Consider the following 23,664-nt stretch of genomic DNA (forward strand, 5'->3'; position numbering starts at 1 on the left):
GGACAGGTGTTCCTAATCAAGTGCTCGGTGACTGTTTATTATTCAGACAGGTTCCCTAAACGTGGTGGGCAACAGGGCTGCACTGCTCCTTCTACTTCACTTACTCTCTTGATACTGATTCTGATACCGATACAGAGTACTGATCCCATATCAGTGCTCGTCTTTCTTTTCAGTTTAAAATCTTAAATTTGTGTGTAACATAATAAGCACTCTGCTTTAACTGCACATCATTACTTCTTACTTGTAAAATGGGAGAGGGCTGCCCTATCTCCCAACTCCTCTTCAAACTAGCAATAGAAATAATTGGACACCAACGGTTACAGGTGTTAACATTGATAAACATCACTATAACCTCATTTTATTTGCAGCTGATCTCTAAATGCATGGTCATAAGATGAATGTGGAAAACACAGAAATAAGGCCTGTTTTAGCACATGTGGAAATCACAAACTCCACATTTCTACAGTGTATATATTTTCATATTTCATATATTTTATGTGTTTTCCTGACTTTCAGGCCGCCACTAGTTTCTACTTTTTTTTTCATGCAGACTGAAAATCCACTTACACAAACTTAATTGAGTAGGTATTGTAATCAACTGCAGTGAATGTCATGTCTGCTTTGATTATTGTTAGAGCTTTTATTTTGATTGGTAATACTGTGCAGTCTGTCTTCACTCCACACTCTACAAGCGGATTTTCATATCTTGGTGAAAAGAATGGAGACACATGGGTACCTGTAAGGAAGGAAAAACACAAAAAGAACACAAATAAGACATACTATGGTACGCTTTGGAAAATGACTGATCAATAATTATAATTGCACATACACAGTAAGTTGAAAATGGGTTCTAACATGCATAAGCACTGGTACTGTCGTCTAAAAACACTGTATATAAGTTTGAAGTCTTGCAAAAGGCTTAAAACTTCTCAGTTTTTAATGTTGAAGTGATATATGAATACAAATGATGCCTTGTGTAAGAATAAAAAAGCTGAAATCCCTATTACCTCCATTCTGAATTCAGGCTGCTTCACCAAACGTTGAAAAAAAAACAGTCAAAGAATTATTAATTCTGCAGAACTGTTTGTCCAGGACACTTTACTGTATGTTTTGTACTGAACCCGATGTTTCTATATCCTTTAGGTTTACTGTGCAACATTTATGCACTACTTTCACAGACAAATTCCTGGTTGTTTCACCTTCACATTGAAAAGGTTTCAGATGTACCAGCTGTGACAGAGAATTGGTGACATCACGATAAACTTTTCACTGAGCACATTAGCACCAGATTTGCCAAGAACAATGATTCTCACTGCACCAGGACAAGGTGTCAGGATGGCAGCTTGTCTTTCAACACAGATGGAAACAATCTTCATGTGGTGGATGAATTTTGCTCGTGGCCTGACCAAACACACACCTTTAATTGTTGTTTGCACATTCTTGAGCAAGCAACAGGATAATGACATATTGCAAACACTATATGTACAACTGAATGTGTTTATAGTTTTATGATTCACTCATAATTCATGAGCCATATTACTATTTTAAAAATCGAGAGGCATCCCTGTCTGATATGAAGAGATGAATCAGTGTCTTAATGAGAAAGTCAGCTATTGAAAATGCAAGCAATGAGCACTTTGTATTAAAGATTTTGTCCAAATAAATAACTCTTTTATGTCTTTCATCATTCTTTATCTCTTTACTCTCAAATCTGACATTTCTTAGTGTCTGGTGGAGCTGACCTGTGAAGAGGAGTCCCTGCCGATACCAGTGGGAACAATCCAGATGTTTAACTGTGGTGCCAGTTTGGGAGCAGCAGGCCCGCAGGCTCATGCTGCTGCCTCACTGCTCATGGTAGTGACACATGACCTAATTAGGTAAATAGGAAGCACAGTGTCACTGTCCTGTCATGTTTCACTGTCTGAACAAGCGGAAAAGATCTACATGTTAACATACAGAGGTGCAGTCAGAGGACCTGCCCTCAGCTATGGGTTTTAATGTGTGTGTGTGTGTGTGTGTTTATTCTGGAGGCATTTTATATTTGTCTCAGAATAATTGTCTCTGCTGTTTGATTATGTCAATTAATTAGTAAACAGTATTTATTAATGCCTAATTAGACCTCAGGTGACTATTGTTTCTCATAAAAGTGTGCTTTTCCATGTGTGCATGTTTTCAGCATGGACAGACTGAGCTTCTAACACTATGACTGCCACTTGATAACTCAAAATATCGACTTGTCGACACAAATAGTCTTGGGATGCAGAATGATTGACTAATTTAAAGCATTAGATTAGGGTTAGCTATATTTGACAGGCCAAACATGACAAAACAAGGTTTCAGTTTAATCTCAGCACAAAAAAAAAAAATGCAAATGAATTCCAGGTTTAGTAAAACTTTGTTCAGTCACTGAAATTAAAGATAAATATCAATTTAAACACCATAGAGGATATGATCGGTGATGGAGAAGTTACCACAAAATGGAAGCATCCCAGCAACATGCAGTTACAGAATAACATAAATAATAATAATAATAATAATGATGATAATTTATTATAGATAGACATCAGATCCCCACGGGCCCCAAAAGACCCTGGCAATTGGTTTGTGGTGATTTGATTATTATATATATAAATATATATATATATATATTGTGGATTATTTATGATTATCTGGTTCTTTTGGCAAATAGAAAGACATTGGAAAGATATTTGACCAAAAATTTTTTCACCCTGAGGGAGGGTTATGTTTACACAATACAAGCTGATCACTCTTCCATGTCAGGTTACAGACAGTTAACGTGTTCCTTCTACCTCATCAGCCCTGGTTGCCCGTGTGGGACAATGTAAAAATGTAAAAACGTCACGGGACATCAAAACTGGTTTAACCTGTCACAGAAGTCCAGTCAGTGTTCAAGGAATCGCTGATCAGATGATGAAGTCTTCCGGTGTGTCCACTAGGTGGTGATAATGAGCCGAATATTAGCCCAGTACGGAAGGCTGGAGTTCAGTACAAATAGTGTACCACTCGTTCTGCTCAATGTGAGGTTAAAATGTATTATATATCCATTTTGGATCACAGCTGGTTCAGGCCTTATAAAAAACTGCTCATTCACAAATCTTCAGACTAAGTTCAGGATCCTCTGTGGAGGAGAAGTGAGGGAGTGCTGGGGCTCTTGAGGAAACGACTCATCGGTTTAGGTTTTCTCTCTGAAAGTAGAAAGAATGGATGAAACGAAAAAAAGGAGGTACAAGACAGAGAAGAAGAAACAAAATAAATGTACAAATCATCAGAAAACCCTGGACAACTGCAGTGCAAAGATCTGATACAGCCTGGCACCAAGCTATAACTCCGTAATGTTGCACCCTTATGAAGGTGGCAAAGTGAGCAGCAAGGAAGCACCAGATTTTAATAATAGTACAAGCCAATCTGCTGAGGTCTTTAGGCTTTAGTATGCTTCACACTAAGTCAAAAGACCAAAGTGTTTCTAACTGTTCTGAAGGGGAGGAAAAAAGCCTGCTATCACTCACTTTCAGATAGCCTCTCATTGAAGGCATTCATGGTGTTGCACTCAGTTGGGCACACAAAAAGTACCGGAAGTAGATGTGTGGAAAATTTGTTTAAAACCTGCCTATTTCTGACTGTGAGGTCACTTTAAAAATGTTGTTTCTGTAATTGCTACTGAAACATATAAGCACAACAGAGAGATGCAGTATATATGCATGAAAAACCTGTGGCATGCCTTATGGTTGTGTATGCTTTGTTTAATATGGTGTATATCAATATTTTGTTGATGTCCGAGTGGTGATGAGTACTGCACTTTTATAACAGAAGGGAAACACTGTTCAGGGGAACAGACTTAGCTCTGATAAGTTACAAGTACAGTCTGATGCTGCCAGTGTGTAACTTAGCTCTGCTCATAACCAGTTAAATAACAAACAGGCGAGCTAATGAGCTACTGTAATTCATTAATGGGCTTATAAACGAATTCAAGTACTGGAAATGATCTTGTTTATGAGTTTGGTGAATAGAATTATTACACATACGCAATTCATCCATTCATTCACTGTGATGGTTTTACAGAGCTGACATAATACCTCTCGAAGAAAAAGTTCCTCTCAAAGATGCTCCCCATTCCACTGATCCCAGGAAATGTACTGGAGAGGACAATTTGGATCTCTTTTTTTCTTAAGCTCTCAGCGCACATTATCCAAGAACAAATAACTCGTATTTCCTCCAGCAGAGTTCCCAGAGTTTGGAAAATGGGTCATGTAAGTCCCCTACATAAGGGAGGTGACAAGAGCAGTCTTAACTACAGACCACTATCCAAACTGCCACTGTGCTGTATTGTGTTGCTGACTCTGTACATCTAGCAGTTAAGAACTTATAGCATTCCTTTAATGTTCTGCAAGGCGCTCTTAAAGACCTAAGATTTGCACTGAATGCTGAGAAAACAGAGTTCATGCAATTTTCCTATACTATGATGACCTTAATATTTCTAGTTCAAATGGACGTTTGGATGAGATGGTCACAGAATATAAATACAGTGTCTCGGCATCTGGATTGATGAAAACTCACTTTCAATTTTCATATAGTTAATCTTGTGTGCCCACTCAGGAAAAAGGTTGGCTATTTCTACAGAAAGAAAACCATTTTTCCAACATTCTGTAGAAAAGAAGTTATTGAGGCAGTTTTCATGTCAATTTTGGACTACGGTGATTTGATGGATAGACACACACCGTCTTCCACTCTTTAACCTTTTGACTCTATCCCTCTGCCTTGAGATTCATTCCTGGTCATGCTTATGGCACAATACGGTTGGCTGGTCTTCTCTTTGAGAGAGACATGATACTCACTGGTATCTCTTTATCCATATATCCCTTATTGGAAAACTACCTTATTACCTTTCAGAATTAATTGCGTCATGTTCCACGAGTCAGGTCTGAACTCGGCTTCTTGATGGAAAGACTGCTTTTACTTTTAGTGCACCTGATGCCTGGAACAAATGACAGATCCTTGTCAAAAATCAACTCACTCATAACTTTTGGACATTTTAGAAACTTGATTTTAAACCTCCCAACCTCTGTTTGCAATTGTATTAGATAACTTTTTCTTTTTTTAAATTGAAAATGTCTTAATCTATTTGGAATGTTTTAATGGCTTCTTATAAGTTAACCGTGTAATTGCCTTTTCTGTGTTAGTTTATTTCTTTACCATTGTTTTCCTTTTCTTTATTTAAGGTTAAGTATGTATGTGACTTGAAATATGATGAAACAGAACCAATACTATTCGCATAGCCTTTATAGATAGATTTAGCCTTGTAGATATCTAGAGAGTAAAGTATACTAATAATAGATCATTTACATGGAGCATTAAAAAAATCAAGGATGTATTTTTGTTAATTTCTGAGAGTTTATACAAAGATGTTATTAACGTGGACATATGGCCCACTCCTCTTATCATACAGTTATATTTATTAAGATAAAACTATCCACCTTTTAAAAATGTGCTGCTCAGTCAGCATACTAGAAAAGCAATAGCTCTTTATTACTAAATGATGAAGTAACAGATCTGCGCAAAAGCTAGATAAGAAAAACAATTTGGAATAAACTGGGAACTTATACTATAACAATATTCAAACTGTATCCAGTTGCTGTTGTAACGTTTACGAACATTTATATAGCTCTAAGTTTTGCCATCAGCGGATACCTTTTTTTGTTTTTAACTCTCTGACAGGGCAGAGGGAATCTCCCAGCTGACAGGTGTAGCTTTAGCTCTGCAACATGATTAAAAAAAACGACCAAAAGCTGCAACATATACTCTCATAGGCAAAATTTGTTTTTCCAGTTATCCTGGTAATAACAGCTCTATAAGAGCTCTGTTCCAAAGAGATATTACCATATGATTTCATATTGGCTTCTACCTAATCAATACATATAAAAAGTTAAAGAGTACCCTACTTAGTTACACTTGTCCCCTCAGTACTACGCGCCTGACGGATTGGTAACATGGAGCCTACTGCATTTACCAGCTGAGAACTTTGCTCTTGAGTGTACAATGAGGTGGCTCTTGAACGCACCGTTGTTGTTTGTAGAGCAGCGGCAGACGCCTAAGCCCTCTCTCCGCGGACCAGCTGGATGTCCTTGGGCATGGTGGTGACTCTCTTGGCGTGGATGGCGCACAAATCGGTGCCCTCGAACAGAGCGACCACGTAAGCTTCGCTGGCTTCCTGCAGAGCCATGAGCTCTGGAAGCGCAGGTCGGTCTTGAACTCCTGAGCGATTTCTCTCACCAGGCGCTGCAGTTTGCGGATCAGTAGCTCCGTGGATTTCTGGTAGCGGCGGATCTCTCTCAGAGCCGCGGTACCTGGTCTATAACCGTGGGGCTTCTTTACGCCGCCGGTGGCCGGGGCGCTCTTACCTGCAGCCTTGGTGGCCAGCTGCTTCCTGGGGGCTTTGCCTCCGGTGGATTTACGGGCAGTCTGCTTGGTTCTTGCCATTCCGTCTCTTTCTCTTGATAAAAGAAAAGTGGAGTAGAAGGGAACAAAGCGTTTCTCTTGAACCGTGGGGCCGACTGAGACGTGGTGATGCTGCTTCAGATCTCCGGGTCCTGATTGGTGAGGGGCTCCTCCTCCTCGTGGATCTTTTTTTTAGAGCGACCCAAAGCCTGAACTTCTGCTGCCTCTCGGTGAAAAATCCTTTCAAAATGTCCGCCAAAATTCAGAGCGGGCCACCCTCTGTTGTCTTGCCGGGAGCCTCTTCTCTGGTTGGTCAGACAGGAACCGTTCCCCGCTCTGCGCGGACATATAATGAAGGGTTCTGTCTGTTTGCGCCAGTTTAACTGACTCTCGACTCAAGGAAACAAATCAGCAAAACCGGCGGAAAAACCCGAGCCAAGGCAAAGACCTGCTCCTCCCGCGCTGGGTTCCAGTTCCCAGACGAGAAGCCTCGGCGGCGATGCGCTCGCAGATGTCGTTGACAAAGGAGTTCACGATGCTCACGGCCTTGGAGGAGACACCGGTGTCGGGGTGGACCTGGCTCAGCACTTTGTACACATAAATTGCGTGACTTTCCTTCCTGCGCTGTCTCTTCTGTTTGCCTCCCTTGCCGGCGGTCTTAGTCATGGCTTTCTGCGAGCCCTTCTTGGGAGCGGACTTCGCGGGTTCAGGCATACTGTGTTCTCAGTTCTTCTTAATGGGAGCGACTCTTCTTATAAAGGCCCAATGCAAACATAGCTGTGTGGTCCCCCTCCTGTGATTGCTTACACTTCCCACTGGGCTGGAGGTGCAGGGTGGGGTTTCCATAGCAACCCGATAGAAGACAGAGGCGGGCCTGTTCGTCTTCTGTGGATTTTCATGGCAGATAATAATGAACTCCTCGGTGCATTAGCGCCACCACCTGAACTAGAGCATGAATCGGGGACAGCAGGACTCTTGTGAGGCTGGCTGGGTTTCACGTTAGTTTTACTTGGTGGAAAACGTTTTTCGATCTTTGACTTCATTAAAAGTATCGGAACACTGAAAACTACAAGTCAAATCCTGCAGTCACAGCATCACTGAAGTAAAAGGGCAGAAGTTGAGGTATGAAAAGTAGAAGTAGCCTACTCATTATTCAGAATGGTGCTTTTTACACTCATGATCATATATACTATTTAATCAGATTAACAGTACTAATGAATTCATGTGATCGAATTCAAGGAGCGTCTTCATTCTGCAGCTGGTCGAGGTGGACTTTATTTATAGATCCTTTGGTGGATAGATCTATGATAATGCATCATCATTTTATGCGAGGATGTAAAGGGTTAGGCTCAGGTATACTGAGGCAGCCATGTCAACAAAAGGACAGAATTTAGTCATTTTCTTGTTGACCATAAGGATTGCCTCAATGTTTTCTACTGCTTCCGTTGTCATACGACGGAACTAGTATGAAATAGTAACTGAAACGCAGCCCATGAAGACTACCTGTTAACCGGCAGCCACTTCCACGCCATTTTCAAACTGCTGCCTTGCACTGCTAAAATCCTGATTTTATAACAAAAATCACTGGACAAATGAGCTAAAGAAAACGGCTGTGCTGTGATCTTGGCTATATTTACTTGTAAAATGATCAGAGAGAAAGTTAGAAGGTCGTTCACGTTTAAGTCAGCTGCCACAGAATTCCATTCATGAGGGAAGGTTGGAGGGAAGAGCTGCAGAGTTGAGGAGATAATGAGAAGCAGGGGCTGGCTGATGCAATCAGGGGGAGGGGTTGAGTGGAATAGATGAGGTGCAGAGAGGATCGCCATGTCCAGAGACAAACAAACAAGCGCAAAGACACAGGGAGAGAGAGACAACACAGAAAACACAAGGGAAGGGGAAAGCAGGAGAAACACAAAGAATAGGAGAAAAAACCTGGAGCCTTGGCCGGGACCAGGACAGTACGATTTGAACCATGTGATATTTGATGCCTGTACAATAAAAAAGTTAATATAACCATGGTGTGTGATCATACTTTGAAAAGTGGCATTGAAGAGAATATTTCTCCCACAAATGTTCAAATATATATAAATATCATTGTTATTATTATAATTATTTGAACTTTACTTGTTTCTTTATATAGGCATGATTTCTGGCACTTACCTGGACCTTTAGTCCACAGGGGCTGTGGTGCATCCCAACAGGTTGACTCCCAGACTGCAGGTCACTGTTTATCACTTTTTTGATTGATAGTAATTGCAGGGTGAATTTTACGGTTGTGTACACACAGACCAGGAAAACATTTACTACAATATGGAGTGTGGGAAGTGACAACATTATGCAGACCACTGTTGCCAGTGCACTGGACTCACAGTTGTGTCAAGTTAAGAACCATCTCTTCTAACCTAACCTTAACTCAAGTGGCTGGCGGACTCCACATCACAAATCTAATGACAACGACAATGGTTAACAATATTGCTAGGATCGCTTTCAGAGCCCTTTTTTGATCGATATAAACACTGACAACCAATCCAAATTTATAGGGCGACACATTCAGAAGCAGGTACAACATTTATAAAGGACTTGATTATCCTTTTCACCCATGTAAAACAGAAAAATAACTATTCATTAACCATAGCACTCAGGAAAATGAAGGTGTATTTGTTCCACACATGAGCGTGGATTGTTTAAATGATCTTTGAACGTATTTCCTATCAGCAATTAAGTGTACTTATTGAAATAAAGAGCACCTCTCTCTTCCCCCGCTCTCCTTGCCTGCACAGCTGTGCTGCGGCAACTTTTCAAATGTTTTCTTATTCTTATTATTCATATTCTTATTAATAAGAATTCTGATAAATAAATGGTAAATCAAGTGCTTTATCAATGTTGTATCTGCCATTTCTGGCTACCCTTTTTATGTAGGCTTATGGATGGTATAGGAAACACTTTTAGGTGGTCTGCTCTAATCACTCAGTCTTGGCTATTGTGGTATACAACTTTTTAAATGCATGGATCTTTCTTGCTGTGGTTGGCCAGTGTGGATCCTAAGCATCCAGACATGCCCCCTTTAACATCAAATGTTGGCACATCTTTATGTAGAGTGACGTGGATGTGGTCCTAAAAGAGCAACAGTGTAGCATTGCACTCCTGCAAAAAATTTCCGGTGTACAGGTGACAGCATCAAAAAAACAAAACAAAACCAAAAGATCACAATTGATGCAACAGAATCAGATATATCATCTTTTTTATTCCACAGATTATTCTTCTTTTTCAGAACCTAGTATCTACACTTCTTTCTCAGTCCACACACCTAGATTTTCAAACTTGTAGTTCTTTAGCCCCAACCCAACCTGAAGAGATTTATCAGACTTCATAAGGCTCCCTCTGGAGACACTAAAGGCTTTAAACTACCCTTTATGTGTCTTTAGGGTGCAACAATACTATACTATGATGTAACCTCCTCTCTCTGCATTAACTCAGCATCTTCTTATGACTCCGACAGTCCACAGGGCAGGGCTGCTCCACAATTTAGGAGTCCAGACGTCTCCTGCTTAACATTTACTGTACCTTCTGTTTGGTGTCCAGGAGACCCCGGGCCCTCTTTAAGCACTCAAAAATCACACATACCATTGTTTTATCAGTTTGATACCTCATGACATTCCCTCATCTAAGGAGAATAGCTTATTAATATAACTCTGAACCTATGACATTTTTAGATGTCTTTTATAGAAAGACATTTTCTATGTTTAGAGTCTCAGAGCCCCCAGCTAAACAAAAATATAATAATAATAGATTTTCATCTTCTGAAATACTCAGTTGACGTGTGTTTGAATACAAGAAAACCACAAGAACAGAGCTCATCACCCCAAAAATGGTTGTGCTGTTGCACTAAAACACAGAGGAGTTGATGATACAAAAGTTGTGCTGCATATTGACTTGACATGGCTTTGTCATTTTTATTTGGCAATTTTTTAAAAGATATTCTACTTTATAAACTATTTTCATCCATCCACTACTATTTCATACAACGAACGCACAGAAGGTGCAGAGGCCTTGATGGATCTCCATGAGTCAGCTGAGAGCTCAAGGCCAGAGGAAATCACTGAACTGTTACATGATTGACAAGGTAAATGTACTGTATCAATAAGTGTAGCCAGTATCTTAGATTATAATTGGATAACGCAGACGAGATTCTAAAAACGTAGATAACTAAGTTCTCAGCAGTAGTGGAAGAAATATTCAGATCCTTACTTAACTAAAAGTACCAATACAGCAATGTAAAATGACTCCACTACAGGTAAAAGTGAAATAAATCCTATTTAAGTAAAAGTACCTAAGTATTAGCAGCAAAATGTAGTTAAAGTATTAAAGTAAAAGTACTGGTTTGGTCCCTCTAACTTATCTATTATTATATATGAAGTACAATTAATTGATATTCCTAAAGGCTAGCAACATGACAATGCTTAAAATGTAGATGCAAATTGAGCATAGGTTACACGACAACATTAATTTCACTTTGATCATTTCATAAGAGCAGCGTAAGACCATCGAACACATGGTTACAAAACCAGGTGAGTCACCGTCATTGATTGATAAGATTGGAGTTATTTGCTGTGCCTTCTCAAATTTATCAGTCTGTTGTCCCACTGGAGAAAGAAATTATGAAAACTAGAGGGAACGGGGCAGGTTATAGCTGATAAAAGTAATGCTCTAACACAGCAACAAAGCCAAGTAGTGAAAACTCATGCAATAATTACTGACAAAAGCTATGAAATAAAATAAACTTATGATCATTAGCAATGATCAATATGACTTTTTGTGTCCAAAGACCGTGCCCAGCCAAGCGATTGAGATGTCATTTCGTGGTATAAAAGAAAATAAACTGACAATTGTTATGAAATGGAAAAACTTTGGATCATTAGCTGCAGTTAATATGATATAAATATGTGATAAATAAAAATGTTGGTATAGCAACTGAGTAATAAGCCTCTAACAATACATTGTGTTTTTAGTTAATTTTATTTATAGCCAAGGACTAAATTCAATCAAAGATACTGTGGAGTCCTTCAAAGTTTCCCGCATGGAATTAAACCCCAAATTAGCTGAAATCAGTTAGATTGGATGAAGGACAGTTAATCAAGCCATTCGCAATTCTAAATCAGCATGAACACAGGACACTATAAAAATGCAAAGCTCTGCCATACTCCCAGTACAATTGATTGAATTTAGCCCTAGCTCTGAAAAGTTAGAACTTTAATGAAATTGAATACAATTTGTAGTTGTATGCTGTTGTACTTGTTGTAAATAAGAACCCACTAATGCCTTTGTTGTATTATTTAATCTTCTCAATGAACATCTGATTGCCAAAAAAAGATCCATTCATGTTAGTCATGTGTTTTTCATTTGAAAAATATCACTGAATCTATTGCCTGAGCTGATGTGAGCTTGTCTCCTTTTGTCATATTACATGTCAACATATTACTTTGTAACTTGCTCTCCTAACACTTCTCGCAGTATAATCCGCAGCACAATAAGCAAAAATTGAAATGGTGATTTAATATTTAGTGTTGAATTTAGAAAACTTTGAAGTGGGTCAGTATTGTAGGCAACATTATTATGGTTCAATGGTTTAATGGTTTTGACTCTTGTGCTAGTCTTACCCAAACTCTTACCTCTGTCTTGTCCTAAATCAAACTATAAATACCTTGTCACGACTGTGGTGAACTGGTGTACCCCTGGGTAGCACACGGCCTTAATCGGGCCCTTGGATGGTTGCAGAGGGTTAATCTTAAGAATCTGTTTAAACTTAGAGGCAGTTATGAGTCCAGCTCTCTGTCGATACCAAATCCTGGATGCACCCTGGCTTTGAGTCACTTACTCTATTGAGAAGGGGTTATCTCTTCTAGCTAGAAATCCTGGCATAATTCTCCAAGCTCTTTGGGGGATAGCTACAGAGTCTATTTTTTTACATAATGGATAATATAACAAGCATTTAAACTACAACACATAGATTCAACCAGTAGTGCTCAACCTTTTAGGCTTCTGAAGTCTTACAAAAAAGCAGTGTGTCGTCAGGGTCACATTTGAACTGTCTATGAATTGTTAACAGCTCCATCAAATAGTGATTTTTCCTCTAAATGTCTCACGTGGTCTCATTTCAATAAATGTTGAGATGATCCAATATCTCAGCAAAAATCAAAGATGAGAGAAAAAGTCCAAAAACTGACAACAGATTTGTGTATCAGAACTTTTATTTTTTCTTCTTTCCTCTCCCATTAATCATCTGATGCACCCTCAGATTTATCTGGTGTCCCTCTTTAGAAAACTCTATATAAAGTGGTTCAAACTAGCTCCACAACCCAGCAGCTACAACATTAACATGCTGTTACACACTGATGCTTCAGTAGTATCCATCTAATGATGTCATATATAATAACATATCAGTTAGAGGGACCAAACCAGTACCTTTACTTTAAAACTTTAACTACATCTTGCTGCTAATACTTATATAATTTTACTTAAGTGGGATTTTCAAGCAGGACATTTACTGGTAATGGAGTATTTTTACATTGCTGTATTGGTAGTTGTACTTAAGTAAAGGATCTGAATACTTCTTCTACCGCTGCTGAGAACTTAGTTATCTACATTGCTTAAGTCTAATTCAAAGTTTACGTACATTTTTTGTTGTCAGAATAATGTCTGCCTTATCCAAGTATAATCTAAGAAACTGGCTACACTTATTAATAAATTTAATTTACAGCAAGTTTACAGCAAGTTCCATCAAGGCCTCTGCACTTACTGTGCATTCTTTGTTTAATCATCTCTGCACTTCATCCTCCCCTCTCCCCATATTTCCAATAACCGAGGTTAACAGTGGGAATCCGGTCGACTGACTAAATGTTGTTTAAAGCGCTAGGGGAGTCTAAAGAAAACAACAAATCTGTAGTTAAAAACTTGTAGCAATAATGCTTCACTCTGGGAACACATTGTAGTTAACTAGCATTAGTTATTGTTGCAACCTATTGTTGCTCAGTTACAGGGGTACTAACTCCATCAAAGCGAAGAAAAAACGGTAACATTAACATTACAAAGTAAAGAAGCAATTAGATACATTAACGTAGCCACATAAGTTATGCTACCTTTGACATAGTGTTCATTGGTCACACAAGAATTTAAAAAATCCCACCTTCTATTTAAACAGCCATGAATTTATGAAGAATTAGTTCATTTTATTCTTGAAACCTCCAACACAGACAGAACACTATCCAACCTTGAGGCACATAGCTGGAATTAAATAAATACATCCAGCTGGTGCCAAACCACCAAGGACAGGCACTGAAGTGAAGCTGCCGTCGGTTAAATTGGGGCAATCATTTAATAATTAACCAACTCTGTGTACCTGAGACACCACCTGAGACTTCACCATCCTTTTTTATAGAAACATTAGCAACATTAGCCACATTTGCAAAAATGTTGGTGACTGACTGACTGAGTGAGTGAGCTTGGTAGTGACTGCTAGTTAACATGTAGTCTTGATGGGCTGTGTTTCGATCACTATTTCATACTCGTTCCATTGTCAGACAACAAAAACAGAAAAGCGAACAGCTTTTAAGGGGAATTCTGCTCTCTGTGGACATAGAATGTAGGAGAGAAGCAAACAGATAAAAGGGCGGTCCAGCCACATACTATACTCCTAATTAACATTCAGACATCAGCAGCATCATAATCTAACAACCATTTTTTCATGTCACAAGGAAGGACAAAGAGGGGGATTCAAATAAATTAGTTGTGCCTCACTAAAAGAAATCAACTAAAATCAATTCAACCAAACAAAAGAACTGGAGGAGGGGGGCAGACTGGGGAGTCCAAAGCATAAATAGCACAAAGGACAACACACTGAGAAATGCTACGATCTGGCAGCGAGCAAGTGGAACAGGCGGGTATAAATACTGGCTGGATAACTGGGAAACTGGGAACAGTCGTGTTAGTGGGTGGAGAAGGTCAGGTCCAAGGGCATCTTGTGTAAAGCCAATGAATGACAGTTAAGAAGAGCTCCATATATATATATATATATATATCACTCCCTCAGGCCCAGGATACAGTTATGTACGCAAGTATTTGGACAGTGACAGAATTTTTGTAATTTTGCCTCTTTACATTACCACAATGGATTTGAAACAAAGCCATCAAGATGTGATTGAAACGTACACTGTGAGCTTTAATTCAAGGGGTTTCACAAAAATATCCCAATAACCATTTAGGAATTACAGCTAGTTTTATACATAGTCCCTCATTTTCAGAGGCTCAAAGGTAATTGGACAATTGATTGACAAAGAGTTTCATTGCCACGTGTGGCCTGTTCCCTCGTTGTTTCATGACAGTTTAAGCAGATAAAAGGTCTAGAGTTGATACCAAGTGTTGAATTTTCATTTGGTAGCTGTTCATGGGAACTCTCAATATGCGGTCCAAAGAGGTGTCGATGCAAGTGAAGAAGGCCATCCTTAAAAAAAAACAACAACAAAAAAACCCCAAATCTATCAGACAGATGTCATAAACTTTAGGAGTCACCAAATCAAAGATCTGGTACATTCTTAAAAAGAAGGAATGAACTGGCGAGATTAAAAAACACCAAAAGGCCTGGAAGACCACGGAACACAACTAAAGCGAATTATCGCAGAATCATTGACTGCTAAGGATTTGAGGTATTAAAAACAATTCTTATATTTATAATTATATTAGTTTGTCCAATTACTTTTGAGCCTCTGAAAATTGTGTATATGTATAAAAATCGTTGTAATTCCCAAATGGTTAGTTTGATTTTTTTTTCTTTTAAACTCCTCGAATTAAACCTGAAAGTCTACACCTCAATCGCATCTTGATGGATTTTTTTCAAATCCATTTTGCTCGTGTACAGAGGCAAAAATTGGACAATTCTGACAAATACTTACATACCTAACTGTATGCTGGGGCCTGAGGGAGTGACACTTTGGCTGACAAGGACAGAGGGGAAGACTGGACAACCTCACCAAGACAGTCGCAGGGATCGTGACAGAGGGAGACATACTGACTGACACAAGTTTATTAACTGTCTGAGTCAGAGCAAGTGAATGAAATTCTGCCCGACATCCCTCATCTCCACCCTCAGACTCCTGCAGAAGAGGACAGCCTGTCCACTGAGAGACACCACAGGCTACATCCTGACGTAAATACAAAATAGAAAATCTATCGAGCACAATGCAATCGTTAGATTCTTCAATGGGCATCGTCTAGCGCTGCGCGTGCCCTCGGTGTTTACTACTACACAATGCAGACGGTGATGCGGCGAGCAGTGGGCGTGCGCTCCTGAAGACCGCCGTGGGTGAGGAGAGAAGAGGAGCCGCATCCAACCAGCCTCTCAGCAACTACAGCAGACGCACACGCCGCGGATGATGCGTTTTCACTCCCTGCCGTTCTCCGTCCTCTCTCGGTTAAAGTAGACGGCATCGACCAACAGGACCCTGGGAGATTAAGACGTGTAATTCCCCCAGCAGCGGCACCAAGAGCCACAGAATCAAGATGAAATTTCCGACTGAGAATCCAAGAAAACCAGGGAACACGAACCCTCCTCCAGGTTAGACCGTTAATTAGCCTGTTACATCCTTTTTGTAAAGGCTGCTGTGTGACTTGAAATGAAAAAAAAAATGCGATTCCAGCGACATCTCCCCATTAGATTCTACTGTGCATGTGGTGAAAGTTCATTTTAAGATCATCTCATTACGGCGTGTCTTGAAATTAAATGCTGCAGTCTGTGAAAGTACAGTCTTTATAGCCTTTACCTAGCCTGCAGCCACCAGGATTTCGATCAGGCAGCTCCAGCAGGCTTGCCAATGCAAGATTTATGCTGACCAGAAATACGCTTTCCACAGAAATACGGTACAACGGAGGCTGATGCCGCATGCTGAACTTTACTAAGGGAGAATACTGCAGCCGCGTCTTCGCCGTGGCGTCTCCAGCGCTCAAAACACGAGGGGGACGTGTTGATTTGGTGACACCCGAGAAACGATTCAGAGGAAAGACAGGGAATAGATTTACAGCTAATTGTGCCCACAACAAGGCTTCGCAGGAAAATGTAACCAGAAGTTGTCAGTCGACACAAGCTTGAGTATGATGTAGTGGAGAGATGTACACAGGGTCTGGTTGAACATTACCTCATCCACCGCCGGGGAGATGCCCCCAAATTCTGCATGTGTGTCACGTACATGTTTACCCAGGCGTTACAGCCCGTACAGGTGATCTATGTGTCTAGCACACGACCTTCTAGAGAGAGGTGACAGCCCTCTGTCTTTTTCAAACTCCGCCACCATTAATTCTATGATTTCCGAGGCGTGCCGTTCATCGTCGCACCTGCACACGAGCAGTGCACAGACAGCGGCTTTCCCAACACATTACGGCTGATTGGTTACATAAATCAAAACAGTCGATTGTTTTTTATACGTGCTCCCAGTGCTGGTGAGATGTGGCACAGTGGCCACGATTTCCCAACCTGCTGTTACATAACATTATTTAGTGAACAGACCATGAAATGTAAAATCCCACCTCTTTCGTTTTGCTGGGCTGTCTGTCACACTGGGATCTAATCAACACTCACGCTGGAGTCTAACCACAATGTGTTTGTTCTGAGAGGTCACTGGCAGCATCAGCGTGTAACATTTAGCAGTATGTTGCCTTTTGTATATTAACACTGAGCACTTTTAATGAGGTACACCAGTGAGGTGAGGTAAATCATTTTTTATTAAAACACGTATTAACTCTAGGTCCACCTTCTAGCTTTTTTCAGAGTTTTCAACTGCATCTCACAATCATCTCCAGCGGTTTTTACCTCAACATCTCTTTGAAAATGAGTTTCCTCAAAAAACGTAATCCACTGCATCTGCTGATGAAGATTATGAGATGATGTTTAAAGCTCTGAAAAAGATAGTAAGTAGAAATTAAATTAAGATTTTCTGCCCAAATACTATTTCCTAGGTTTTCTCGGAGTGAACTTTCTAGGGCTGCAACCTATGATTATTTTTATCCAAATGATTCATCAATTAATCAAGACAAACTATCGTATTGATTAACTGACGTATAGTTTGATTTATAAAATGTCAGAAAAAAGTTAAAGCCCAAGGTGACTTCTTCAATTATTTCTTTTGTCTGACCACCAGTCCAAATGCAAAGATATTCAGTTTATTATTCCAAGTTCTGTGGGTAATTGTTCTAATGATGATTCAGTGGATCAAAAGAGTACTCCACTACAGATTTATTATAGCACTACTATAAAGTTGGGGGACTTGCGAGAGAGAGATGTTTAAAAGGATGGACAGAACTGGTCAAAATCGACACAGCACTGGCAAAGATATCCTGACATATGTGTGCAACACACCGGCTGCATCACCGTGTGCACATCATTTGACGCACATTGACTGATACAGGTAGCATACTGTCATGCAGACAGAGGAAAGTCACGGTACGGTACTTGGGATGAAAAATATGCTGCTTCTCTTTCAGGCCACAGTGATGCAACTCAAGACAAGTCTGATGTGCAGGCTTACATAGAAAACAACAGGTGTTTTGGAATTGTGTCATAACCCCCCCCCCCACATACACACACGAAACACATTTTTTGGCCCTCACTCAAGAATTCATAATTATTTTTATGACAAAATACACTTAATAAATTGTATTAAATTCCTTCAAAGTTTCAGCTACATATAGTATGAGTCTGGACAGACATCGTTGTAAACTGCATCTTCACTGGTTGGCAGCGGCGTACAAACACAAGGTGATAATTCTAGTTTTTTCTGTTTTTTCTCACTGTCTGTGTTTTAGAAAGAATTCAGTCTATATCTGATCACTTTATAGTCGCCATATGAACTACTTTCTTGTTTATTTGTCCTGAGGACTTTCTTTCTTTGCCCCTCTTACTCTTTTTGTCTGAAGGTATTAGGAGACAGTTTGAAATTAAACAGATTATCATTGCCTGTGCTTGTATGCAAAGTCATTTATGCTGTTCACCTGTTACATATCAGAGTGTTCATCAGCAAGAAACATTATTTTATCATGCACACATTGCAGCTCAGAGTTGTTCATTTATCCTTTGTTTCAGTGGCAGTCCAGACAAACCTGGTCCCCCCGAAGAAGGTGCAGCCAGGCATGCTTCAGTCCAGCTTGGTGCACGCCAGCGTGGCCACCATGCAGAACCCGATGGGCTGTGCTATGCCACGGCTCTCTGTTTCCTCCCGTCCCGCCAGCATGGTGGCCAGCATGGAGGCGGTGGCCGATGGCTCAGCCCCCTTCACCATGATGAAGCTGAAGACGGTACTGGCTGTGTTTGTGGTGGTGGTGGCTTACCTAGTGGCAGGAGGCCTGGTGTTCCAGGCGCTGGAGCAGCCGTTTGAAAACAACCAAAAGATCACCATCACAGCAGAGAAGGCAGCCTTCCTGCAAAAACACTCGTGTGTGTCCCCAGATGAGCTGGAGGCCATCATCAAAGTAAGAGCAGCAGCTGGTCGATACTGGGGACCACATCCAAAGCTTTTCTCAGCTCTGGGTGTGATCCCCATTGGAGACTCAGGTCTACTGAAACCTGCGATTATATTGATCTTACACCATTCAAGCTCACATACTCACATACTCAACATTGTGCCAGCAACCCTGGAACTTGATACAAACCACACTGAACTTTCTTGCACATACAAAAGTCTAGATATCTTAATGGCTCCCATACATCCTTGAAACTCCTTGAAGTTGTGTGAATCTGAAAATAATATTCCTTGAGATGTTTTTGTATGGATGGAAGGGCTTAACCTCATCTCTGCCTAGTCTAGGACAATAAATTGATAAACTGAATGTCTTTGGTTTTGGTCTGTGGGTTGAAAAAGAAAAACAATTCAAAGTGTTAGAGATTTTCACCATTCTTCTCTGAGATCTTAAGTGATTCATAAAAAAATGACACGTTTATTGAAAAGAACAAAGAAATAATGATGATTAGATGTAGCCCAAGCTGAGTTCCTCTTTATTAGTGTGGTTCAAACCAGCAGGCTCTTAAGAACCACTTGTTCTTAAGTTCAAACTTAGCCCTGTTAAAATGTATGGTGTTTACACATCACTAAATTAAAAAGATTTCCCCCTTCAAACCAGCTCTTACATAAGAGATTAGTTGTTGCTAAAGCTTTACACCAAGTAACTTTTGTAGCTGACTGAACCACCTGGCAAAATTAATTTCCTAATACAGTATATGACTTGTTTAGAGTGAAGATTTTTAAGAGGTAATATGGAATATGGTAGTCATATCTGACCTTAAACTCGATTGAAATGCTCTTTAATAAATATCTGAAGTATTATCAGGTAAGTTCAATATGTCCTTCCAAATGTATCACTCCTCTTCAGACTGTTAGTTTAAGAAGTCATGTTACAGCTTGTGATGCTACCCTGACTTCCTGTGTACATAGAAGCTTTTGATTGGACGGTGCTAAAAAAATGTTTCCTAGCAACCATACACATCATCAAAGGGTTGGTTCACATTTTTCAGGTCTTTCTCAAAACATGATTCAGGTACTGTATGAACATTGCAACAGTTTTTTCTTGCTGCAATTATTCCTCCTGCTTGTTCAGGATGTTAACAGATCCCTTCCCAGATCAATTTCAATGTAAGTGATGGCCGGCCTGTGTAAAAAGTATATTTCATAGATTATCTGAAGTTAATATGGGGCTTAAGCACACTGAGAAAGTGAAATCAAGTGGACAACTTCCAAAATTTCAGTCTTTTTACTGTAAAATTCTGTCTTTGTGTTACTGTCCTTCCACCTCAGCTCAGCACAGGAACACTAAGGAAACCAAAAGGGGGAAATTTATACTAAAAAGAACGTAACTTTGACTTCACAGATGTCATTTATTTCTGTCTGAGATCTGATCAGAACCCCTGCAGATGTGGTACGGGGAGGTCTGATTAGATTCCGATTAAAATGTGTTTTGCATACATTTACACCATAAAGTCTAAGTTTATCAAGAGTTCAGAAAGTTTAATAAAATGACAAGGCTTACTGACGTCGGCCCCAGGCTCTATGCTCAAACCTTCACTCAACAGAAAAATTAAATTGTCGGTTTGTCTTTGCCTCATCTTAGAGTATGCACTGTAGCGGCTGTTTGCAAAGCCTACAGTAAAAATCCTTACATTTGGGTGAAGACATTGAAAGTTATTGAAAAGACCTTGAGTAAGTTGTCAGGTGGTGTGTGGGGGCTGCCACTGTGTTTGCCTGTTTGTGCCTGTCGCTGGTGCACTGTGGGTGGTGGTGTTCTGTCTAATAATAATCCGAGTGCTTGGTATGTTGGCTCTGCCCTTTAGTGTACATGCCAGGATGGGACATCCTTAGGGTCCTAGCTGTTGCCACCAGGCGCCACAGTAATTGGTACAAAGAGAGCAAAGTCTGTAATTCCTCAGTTATCTTCACTCCCACCTGTCTTCTGTTGTTTAAAAAACCCAAGCATTGTGATCCTTCCTTTTACACTAAACAGTCAGATTTCTTTTTTTTATTTTACTGTTTATTTAACAGGGACAATGCACAGTCCATGTATTGCTCCAGGTATAGCTAGAAGATCATTTCGACCTGTAGTCCCTGGCCATAGGCTGCTGGTAATATGCAGGCTGACATAGTAAAAGTTAACACTCAGTTGTGGTGAATTTAAACATCAAACTTTGAACACAGACAGGGTAAATGTAAATATTACAATCTGAAAAAAAGAAAGCAGTACTAGTTCCCAACCAGGGATTATACCATCTGTAACTGCTGGAAAACAACTGTGACTTGGAAAATAATACCAACAAAAAAGAGTGTCCTAAAAGTTACAAGGTCTAGGACCTTGTAAGGGGAGAGGGGGAGAAATAAAGTAGAGTCAGAGGTGAGGGGGGTGATGGTTAAGAGGCGAAGGGAAGGGTGGGTGGTAGGTGGAGGTGATCAATGCATGAAGCATCATCTGGTGGGTGGAAGAAGGAATTTCAGATATTGCAAACTTTTTTACAAAGACTGCAGCAAAATCCTCTGGGAGGAGAGATGAGGAAGGAGGAAAAGGTCTCCAAGAGTATCTGGGATTTAAAATAGAGTCTGAAACTTTTAATGATAGAAAGCAGTTTTAGCACTAGAGAGGAAGAGGGGAGACTGGAAGTAGAGAGGGTCCTCTGAGAGTTTGCTTTTCTCCACTTACACTCAGCCCCTCTCAAGCTATCTATCTCAGTATGCAGTGAGTCAGACAGCCAAGGCACAGAGGCAGAAAGCAGTAGAGCAGTGTTTAGTGAAGATGAGATCAAATTGGTTGGCAGCCTTGTGACTGGGGAGAGAGGAGGATAGAGAGAGATCATAAAGAAGACATTCAGACTTCTCTGACTGGATGTTGAAATCTCGAAGAACAATGGGTGAGGAGCCGTCACCTCGACAGTGTGAGAGGAGTGTGCGCGACTCCTCAAGTAAGTGGCTTAGGGGGTTCTGGTGGATAATGAATGAGAACAACAATTAATTGCACAGGATGTGTGACATTGACTGCATGAAACTCACCAGAAGGCTTCGGTAAATGAAGATGACAGTATTTCCATTCTGGGAAAATCAGCAGGCCAATACCACCACCTCATTCTAGAGCTCTGGGAGTGTGTGAAAAAGACTCTGACAGATTAGAAGGGGTGGCAGTGTTTTCTGGTTGTTGCCTTGGTTTAAAAGAGTCACCTTTGTTTGTCCTAGCATTTGTTTCCCTATGCTTGGAAGTTGACATTTACAGGAGCAGCCTTTGTATAAAGCTACTTTCGATGATTTCTAACTGCCTACCAGGAGCTACTTCCTGATTGCAAATTGTCCAATAGGAGCGAAGGCCGCACCCAGAAATTAGCAAGACAAAGGCTTTGCACTGACAGAAACTGATACTGCTCCCAGTTGTGCAGTGACCCAAAGCAAATACAGACCTTTAAAGTGGGTGGCGGGTAAACTGTATCAACAACTAAATAAAAACAAGTAGAAAAAACGCCACTCTAAATGAATGAAAAAATAATTAATAGTCAAGCTACAGGTCAACTAAGAAAGCAATTGAGACTGTCTAGCAATTTAGAGTGTCCTTCTGTGCTAATTTAAGCAATTAGAACTTAGAGCAATTGAACTAGCAATTCTTAATACACCAATGATTAGAGCACAAGTGAAGTCAAAACACAGCCGAAATCTATTCAAGAGAGAATCTACTCAGACAGCTCAGGGGGAAGTCTAGGAATCCTGGTCCTTCTGAAGTTCAAATGCACCCTGTGCGATAAAATTGTCATTGCAGCTTTAAAGGAAAAGTGAGTTGGGGCTTATGTCACATCTATGTCATAATGTACAGACTTCAATTATGAGCAAAGTGGCAAGAAGGCACAAGTGGAAAATACACCAAGCCTTCTAGCTGTAATTCTGAGTTGAAGATATCCAGAATTTCTGACATCTTCCACAAGATAAAAAGAACTACACAAATGAAATGGCTGAAAAGCCTCCTAATACAATCACTTTAGCTAAACAAAGCTGTACACCGTTTGTTGGTTATAGATTATTCATGAACCACTATAAATATGTAACACAATAAAGATATAAAAAAGATGATTTTCCATTTATCCCGTGTGACTACTAACTTGGCTAGGAGTAGTGGTAACCATTTTAGAATAATCTTTGAATTCTCCCAAGTCGGAATAAAAGGAGGATTTTCTGTTTTTCCTATTATCATCACATGGCATGAAACATTATTTAAATAAGAGTCTATTAACCCCAGCAGTAACAACCTGTAACCTGAGGCTTCAAATAACTTGAACTTTTTAGAACCTGGTGAGGCTTTGGTTCGAGGTTCTTTCTTGTGTTTCGACCGTATTTTACAAACTGGGGAATTTTGAGTATATGCCACTTCTCATCCAGCATCAGTGCTGCCAAAACTGCTTTTTACAATGATAGGATCAGCAGTACCAGAGGAACTCAGAAAATATTTTCCACCTTCGAAACGTTACTCAATCTTCCACCTCCTCCACCAGACACAAACCTTTCAGCTTCTTTACTGAAAAGGTATTGGCCATCAGTAAACATATCTCTGAATCAGTCAGAGACAACCAGTTTCCCCCAGTTAAGGGCACATCATTCTCCATGGTAACCCCTCTCACTGAGGGCAGCGCACCAGCAAGCCAGACTCTCCTACCCTTAT

General features: G+C 40.2%; 1 protein-coding gene and 1 pseudogene across 1 annotated transcript in view; one reads left to right on the top strand and one right to left on the bottom strand.

Annotated features, from left to right (window-relative positions):
* Positions 1–3,084: 3,084 nt before the first annotated feature.
* On the bottom strand, positions 3,085–6,495 carry LOC120789447 (annotated as a pseudogene).
* Positions 6,496–16,005: 9,510 nt separating this feature from the next.
* The window catches only part of kcnk10a (potassium channel, subfamily K, member 10a), a 55,073-nt gene continuing 47,414 nt past the window's right edge, over positions 16,006–23,664 (top strand). Inside the window, exons 1-2 of the mRNA XM_040125762.1 lie at positions 16,006–16,060; positions 18,578–18,963. Of these exons, the coding sequence (XP_039981696.1) occupies positions 16,006–16,060; positions 18,578–18,963 (441 nt within the window). The remainder of the gene's footprint in view (positions 16,061–18,577; positions 18,964–23,664) is intronic.

This window comes from Xiphias gladius, chromosome 4 (assembly GCF_016859285.1).
Source record: "Xiphias gladius isolate SHS-SW01 ecotype Sanya breed wild chromosome 4, ASM1685928v1, whole genome shotgun sequence".
NCBI lineage: Eukaryota > Metazoa > Chordata > Actinopteri > Istiophoriformes > Xiphiidae > Xiphias > Xiphias gladius.